Source organism: Hyposmocoma kahamanoa, unplaced genomic scaffold, assembly GCF_003589595.1.
Source record: "Hyposmocoma kahamanoa isolate Upper Pololo Valley unplaced genomic scaffold, ASM358959v1 99235, whole genome shotgun sequence".
NCBI lineage: Eukaryota > Metazoa > Arthropoda > Insecta > Lepidoptera > Cosmopterigidae > Hyposmocoma > Hyposmocoma kahamanoa.
The window spans coordinates 6,374-14,613 of NW_020655835.1; the positions used below are offsets into that span (position 1 = coordinate 6,374).

General features: G+C 39.7%; 1 protein-coding gene across 1 annotated transcript in view; it reads left to right on the forward strand.

Moving 5' to 3' along the window:
* Positions 1 to 6,548: 6,548 nt before the first annotated feature.
* Positions 6,549 to 8,240, forward strand: part of LOC113239034 (ankyrin repeat domain-containing protein 50-like) — a gene marked incomplete at its 3' end in the record, with an annotated part of 21,109 nt that continues 19,417 nt past the window's right edge. Inside the window, exons 1-3 of the mRNA XM_026475898.1 lie at positions 6,549 to 6,552; positions 6,606 to 6,739; positions 7,591 to 7,808. Coding sequence (XP_026331683.1) covers positions 6,549 to 6,552; positions 6,606 to 6,739; positions 7,591 to 7,808 — 356 coding nt within the window. The remainder of the gene's footprint in view (positions 6,553 to 6,605; positions 6,740 to 7,590; positions 7,809 to 8,240) is intronic.

Sequence of the window (8,240 nt, forward strand, 5' to 3'; positions counted from 1 at the left end):
ATTTGTACCCTTTTCCAGTAAATGTTCTGCAATCGCTTATACTTATTAAATTGGCGATTTTTTACAGCTACGATGTTCTTTGACCCCTTCAGTGGCAGTTCTCTTTGTCTGGCCTATGTAGCAACCATCGCAACTGCAATTAATTTTGTAGACGTCAGGTGTTTGAAGTGGTCGCGCAGCACACCCTAGAGGTGTGTAGCCGGTGGGATGAGCAGCGCCGCACTCTGACGGGGACTGTAGGGCAGGACCTCTCGCTGCCGAGCGTGGTTGCCGCCATGCTCGATAGCGAGGAGTCCTGGGAGGCGGTGGCCTCCTTTTGCGCAGAGGTTATGTCGCAAAAGGAGGCCGCGGAGAGGGTGCGCGAGGACGCGGCGGACGTGCACCCGCTCCGGCGCAGACGTACGGGGAGAAGGCGAAGGCAGTTCGCTGCTCATCTGATCCCCTAGTGAGACCAGCGGGCTCTGGACAGGGATTCCGGAGCCGGCATTGCACGGCCTCACTCGTCTGGGGGGCGGGTCGGAGGACAACCGACTCGCCCCTCCGTTGGCGCGGGAGCCCTGGCGTAAGCTAGGGCGGCCGGGCGGCGTCGTGGTGAATGTTCCCTGATCCCACGGCGCCGACACAACCGGCGTGAGGGAAACCCGGGGGGGTTTTAGTGGGGTAGGTCCTCCAGTCTGGAGGGAGAGTCCCCACATAACCCCTGAGTCTCCCTGGGCTCGGGGTATCCATAAAGATTTCCCCCCGTCAAAAAAAAAAGGTGTTTGAAGTGGTAAGACATCCTTCGGGGTATCCACCATGTTGTTTACCTTTATGCCCGGAGTGTACATTGTCGGTAACGAGCATTGACGTAAAATGTGACCTATCTTGTCCGTTACTCCTTTAACATAGGGCATGTAGGCTGGTTGTCTATTCACCTCCGGATGCCTATATCTTCTTTTTGGCTCTTTTCGTCGTCGGTTCACTTAGTATCCGTTTTTCTATAGTCAGCCCGTGACTACGGCCAGTGCAACCTGGCCGAAGCATCGGGAAAGTAGGTAGGTGTGAAAAGATAGGATCTACGATGGGACGAGCTTGCCCAGAAGATGCCTATTCAGTCGCACTCTAAAGATACCCGGGTTGTATGAATTCGGAAATACAGACACATGCAGGGAATTCCGTTCCTGGACTGTGCACATAATAAAAGATGATGAAAAGCGCTTAGTGCGCCTAAAGGGAATATCGACCAAGTAAGGATGATATCCCGCTCATGGGCACACTCACCGAAATATATCCTATTCGTTTGTGAACGCGTTCATTCCCGTTTCTAAATGTTAGTATGATAACTATAGTTACATCCGCGAAAAAAAACAACCATAGTTTCGCTGTGAACTTCTTTTTTATACAGTTTAATCATGGAACCCTAAAAACGCGTAGTTTAGATGTATGTATTAACTATATGTTGTGTTCGTCACTTTCACTATCACATTAGATAATAACATTGTTATCATAATAACTTTACTGATGTGTTTCCTTTGAAGTGATTAATATTGCAGGAAACACTATCTTTTGGCGTTATTACAAAGTTATTTATTGCGGTTACATGAAGTTTGTAAAAAACCGTTAAATGAAAATGAACCTTGTCAGAAAGAGTTTTAAGATGTCAGACGAATTTCAGATTCAATTATTATTGTGTATCAAATTACATTGGAGTAAATTTAATTTGACGAGCTTTGAAAATTTTTTTGACCTCTTCTCTAAAGGAATCCCTCTCAAAACACAAAAAATCACCTGTCCCATTCTGCTGCTTATGCCGTGACGACGGTAAGTGTAGTGTAGTTGACCTGTCAACAAACAACACCGTGTCATGCTCATAGCACGGGTACCTGCTTACTTTGGTACTTCTGCCTACATTATCCCTCAAAATGTGTATCGGCAGACCAAGCTTATACCCGTTCTGATATTCATACTAGAAGCGAAACATTTAAACAATTTAAGTACGTGATTAAAATGTATATGACTTAATATTAGCAACATCATTTTTAAGATGACCACTTTATGATATGACGACTTTATGATAAGACCACTTTTTGTTACGACTGCTTTATGATATGACCACTTTTGTATATGACATTTTTTTCAAATTAACTGTTCTCAAAATGACTAATTAAAATCACCATTTCTTATAATAATTGCTTTTCTAAATATCCATTCCTTGGCGTGTTTTTTTATGATATCAAGTGACGGGACGAACAAGTCGTTCGCCTGGTGGTAAGCGACACGCCTGTCCATAACAGTTGCAGTGCTACTCAGAGCTTCAAATCGCAAAGATCTAAGGGGAACTTCCACTGCGTCGTCACCCTGAGACATAAGTTAATAAGTCCCATGTGCCGATTTACCCAACTGCATACGAAAGTTGGTAATGCAATAAAAACTGTCAATATTTTAAAATATGATATAGTTTAAAGAGATACAGTTTATTTTTCCTTGTATTTTATTCTAGACTAACGATTCCTTTTAAATGTTCATGATGTAGTGATTGTTTGTGTATTTAAAATGAACATTTATGAGTATGAGGATAATGATGGTATTCGAATGCGTGTTGTGGTGTAAGGATGCCGACAAATAATTATCAGTTCTTGTTTGTGTTTATTTGAAAGCAGTCGTGTTGCCAAGGGAATTTATGTTTTGATATAAAATATGACAATCGTAAATAAAACAGTTTTGTGGTTATCAAATAAATGTTATAGTGAAATGTACATGCGTGATGTCATGCAGTGTTAGATAATTATCTAAAATTCTTCTAAACGCTTGGGACACAATTTGGGTAAGCCACGGCACTATTTTTAACCGATTTCAAACAAAGAATGGGTTCATAATTCGATTTTATTTGATTTAGATTACTTCTACGTTTGTGAACCGATTTCGATGATTCTTTTTTTTTTGGAAGGTGTAATAATTCAAAATTCAAAATATTGAATAATTAATAATAGTGACATATTAGGGGATGAATCCAGATTATTGAATTTCGCCCACTTTCCGTTAATTGATTTCAATAAAACTTTACACATGTAATTGCAATGAAAATTTGGCTAGAGTATAGTCCAAACTGTTATATGCTCGTTTGGATTATACTCAGTATATGATAACATTCAACGATATAGTATATGATAACATTCAACGAATTCGACAAAGCGATAAAATTTGACAAAAGCTCCTTGAAAGATCTTCCAGTCTAATTTTCTCGGAAACTGTCAACCGCAGAAGATAAAAGAAAAAAAAATACGTAGGTCTATTCTATCCAAAACAAACACAAAAAAAAAATGATTACGAAATTTTAAAAATCGATTTAAAATTTTTGGCTGGCAGATTGAAAATTTTTGACCGATTAATTTTGTTTATAACTATAATAATAATAACGCAACACACTGATAGCCCCGCACAAGGGAAACCCTGTATCGCGGGTGTCATGGACACACACATAGACAACCACAAATCACACCCAAACTCACACGTAAATTTCTCCCGACCTGGGAATCGAAACCAGGACCTCTGCGTGGCAGTCCGGCATGGTAACCGTCCGGCCACGAAGGCAGTTAATAACTATGAGTCAACAAGACGAAAAATATTTATTTACTCGAAACAAACATTAAAAATAATAAGAAAATTGAAAAAATGTTTAAATCCTGTTTCCACTTCAGTTCAGTCCGCTGTTAGTGTTATAAGCGCTTGTTTATAGGATTTATATTTTGAGTGAATGCTTCTGCGTCGTACCCGCAAAGGTACTTATGGCATTCTTTGATTTGTTTGACCAGGTTATTAGTGTTAGTGTTATCACAATGGTCCACCGCCGCGACGTTGATCTAATGCAAGTTGGGGAGTTCAAATTTAATGAACCTTTTTTGATATCCGATATATGAACCGGTTTTAGCGAGAGGTATTGCTGCATTCACAAATCTACGTAACTTAGAAATGGAATGACGAAGTACTGTGACGGTGTAACCTCCTTATACCGTCGGGATGACGACGAACCTTTTTGTATCGCCTCTCTCCATTCGTATCGTATCGTTTTTTTCTTCTTCTACTCATATTTAAATTTAAAATTGTTCCATTTTACCTCGCATTCTGATTTTGTTGCTTTCCATCGTCACTCTCTGCGCGACCGCGGTAGCGAACAGACCATTATTTATCTTTTTGAATCGTTTACTAGCTATATTTATACAGTTTACATTTTAAAGATTATATTTGTTAAAACCGAATAAATAAACCGATTAAATATCTATAAACTGGAATTTCAACGTTTGAATGGCTAAATTTACTAAATAAGATGTTGGAGGCTGCGAGGTTGCGGAGGCTATTACTGCTATCCAGGCTACACACCATTACAATCTCCCAGAACGCCCCCAGCACCAGCAGCACCTCCACACTACTTTCATAGATTTCTCTTAGATGGCGCTACGGCTAAAATGTCGTTGAAAACCAGATACAAAGACCCGACAACAATCACATAGAAAAATTTGTGAAGTCAGCTGTTTCGTTCCGTGGCTTAGTTGGCATAGCGTCTGGCACTGTTTGCTAGAAGACGTCCGCTCGAATCCGGCCTTTTCTAAGTGTTCGATCTTTGTATTAATAGCTATAACAAACTAGTGGAGTAATTTCATAAAAAATAATTGAATATCAATTCTATAAAAACTTAATTAAAAATGAAAAGTTACCTGTTACTGTAAACTGTGTAGTTACTGAAAAGTAGAGTAGAGTATTTGCTCCGTCGATTTTTCGTACAAATATAGGTTGCAACGCACCAATTATAAGAATGTGTACCAAATACAATGCCCTGTGCAAAAAAAGGAGACATAGATTATATACCACGAGCCGCCCTTCCACTTTCGCCGTAAGGTGGCGTATTCATCCCAATCGAAATCTTGACTTTTATGCCCACCGAATTTATGAATGACTTGTATTATAATTTCTTTGTAATTTAAACTTAATATTAAATGATTTATTTAAATTTATTGTAATCAATTTTATAGCCTATCTTTAATTTTATTTTTAATTTTAATTCATTTGAATCATAATTTTGTTTTTACATTGTTTTGGTAAGTTTAGTCTGTGCATGTTGAAATTCTCAAATATTTGAAGGGTTATATTTTGTAAGTCAGCATTTTGGTCCAGATAGAAAGGTCCAGAAAATACTAGAATAATCATATACCATTTTGCCAATAAATAAATAAGTACCGCCACATGGTCTCGAATTGACGATATCTCAATTGAGAAGTAACTTTTTCCCACTGGGCTACTATTGTGACTGTGTTGCATATTATTATTAATTAGCAACTGTCCATTTGCGATAAAAAAAAAATAGGTAGTTATAAATTATCATAAAACCCAGTGATGTCACTTTGATTACGGCATTTCATTTGAATTGAAAAGCCGTCAGAACGGTCCATTTGATTTTCCGATATATGCCAATAAAATATAATAAAATGTTGTAGAGTAGGTAAAGATAAGTATGTACTTTGACCACACTTAGGCTGAGAGTTTGAAAACGAACAAACTACGACTTCAACTAGGCAAAAATGGCGAACTAAGCAAGTTTTTCCAAGTTTGTTGTTCGGACATCTGATTCGACCACATTTTGGGACTCCTGCCCCTAGGTTTCCCTCCACCCTCCCTGTCCGCATCAAACGCTCCTGGTTATCAGCATCCCTACGTGCCACTTGACCAAAATGGCGTATCACACTCTGCATGCAAGTTGAATACGGACGCTGTGCATTCTTTATCTTGAGTTCCTCAAATACAGAGACATTGGTGCAGCGGACTGTCCACGGTACGCTTAACATTCTATGCTAGCAGCACATTTCAAAGGCGTCAATTCTTTGCCTGTCGGCGGTTTTCAGTGTCCATGTCTCTGCACCATATAGAGATGGAGAAGACAAGAGTGCGAATTAGATGTAATTTAGTTCAGTTTCTGATATTCCTGTCTCACCATATCTTGCTCAGTTGAGTTTTTAAGTTTAAACTTTGCCTAGTTTAAGCTAGAAATGACGTAGTAAATTTAAAGTTTAATGTAATTTGTTACTTAAACTTAGGCAGACAAATTAATAGCAGCAGAGCTCCTTGTGAAAGAATTCGTCCAGGGAAATACTGCCACCTTACCTATTTCTACCATCACGCAATAATGAGACTATTACCGTGTTTAGTTTTTAAAGGGTAGGTGTGCTGGTGAAATGGGATTTGTTAACTCATGGCGCACTGACAGTGCACCTCAGATCTTTGCGATTTAAAGCTCTGAGTGGCACTGCAACTGTCATAGACAGGCGTGTCGTCTCGTCTCAATAACGCAACACACTCATAGCCCTGCACTAGGGAAACCCTGAGTCGCGGGTGCCATGAACACACACATAGACAACCACAAATGACACCCAAACTCGCGAGAGAAATAAATGTAGGCCATACACATACTTCTCCCGGCCTGGGAATCGCACCCAGGACCTCTGCGTGGCAGTCCGGCATGGTAACCGTTCAGCCACGGAGGCACTTAATAAATGATATATAAAAGGAAAATTTGAAATATGGGTACATTCACCTCTTGTACTATTAAAGCTACAATTTATATTGTTCATTTTCAGGCGTGGATCCGTCACCTCTGGAAAGCATAATGCCGGAGCTAGCAGGCGAGACCAGCTGCACGCGCTGGGCGCGCGACAGACGCGTGCTTTGCGCGTTGTTGGAGCTCACCAGGCCTAATGAAGTTCATGAGATGGTATGTAGCTGTAGTCTATTTTTGTAAACTTATGCGACCAATGCCATTTCTCAACTTAACATTTTTTTTCCATTTCCTGACACACATTTGTCGATACTCAATAACACTAGAAAATCAAGAACTAAATTGATTGAAATCGATGTAGCAATCGGCGCTACCGAGCAGATTCTCTCGACGCGCAGTCATATGTTAGGATTATTTATTATCATTTTTTTTTATAATATCAAGTGACGGAACCAACGAGTCATCCGCCTAATGGTAAGCTACACTCCTGTCTACAAGGCCTTAAAAATCTGAGGGGCATTGCCACTGCGCCCGTCACCGTGAGACAAATTGATAGTCCTATGTGCCTGTAATTTTACCAACATCCTTTCCCTTCCAAACCGGAACGCAGTAATGCTCTCACTCTTGCTTGGCGGCAGAAATAGGAAGGTGGCAGTACTTCCCTGGACGAACTCTTTCACAAGGAGCTCTACAGCTACTAAAACAGTACGAAATAATGAAGATGAATTCGGATAAACAGTAAACGTTCCGCCGGACCTGTAAATAAGAACCTTTCTTTTCAACAAAGACAGCTGAGACCCTCTTCCAGTGTCTGGAGTTACGCCAATCTACGTTCAGAAATTGTTTCATTCGTATGAATTCGAATCGAATTATCGTTTAAAAATAAACAACTAAATTGATGGACATCGATGTAGCATAAATATTATGGTTATAAAAACATCACGATAGTATATTCAATAAAATGAAAAAGAGATATCGCTACTAAACGTTCGCTACAATGCAATATGAATGGATTCCGAGAAAGCTAAGGTCGTTGCGTTTCGATAATTGCCTATATTTACTTCCAGCTAACTACCGAGGAGCCGGAAGTTGAGGAAACGAACGAATCAGTAGCCGAAGAACAAGAGGGCACAATTGTATTGGACCCGAACGCCGTGCACGAGCTGGCAACGCGTGGCGACGACGAGACCTTGTCGGCTTTGCTTAAGGTAGTTTTTTTAAAACTTTTATTGGCTCTATTATCTTGCTCTATTTTAAGACTCGAAACTTATTTTTTAAATCTAGGACAGAGAATAAAGAATAAGAGAACGGACACTCCGCCCCTCCCTAGTTTTAGATACCGCACCACGCCCCGTACATTGCCGGTCACATTGACTGAACGACAACAAGGCTGCCAGCGAGCCGTTTTCTTGCGAAGACGGCTTTGATATTTGAATAAAGTTTTCACTTATTCATTACGAAATTTGTACGTTAATATAAAACATCATTTTACGTTACTATTTATAATGGTCGTGAATTGTGCTATGTACGGCTGTGTATCATCATTTTCCGAAAGATGAAACGAAGTAAGAAAAAAAACTTATGCCTGAGACTCATTCAGTTATTGTTTTCTTCATTTATATATGTATGTATAAAAAATACAGATTTATTATATCAATATAATGAGACACCATGACTTCGCGAATTTTTTATTCGTATTGCCGATAAATATTACGTA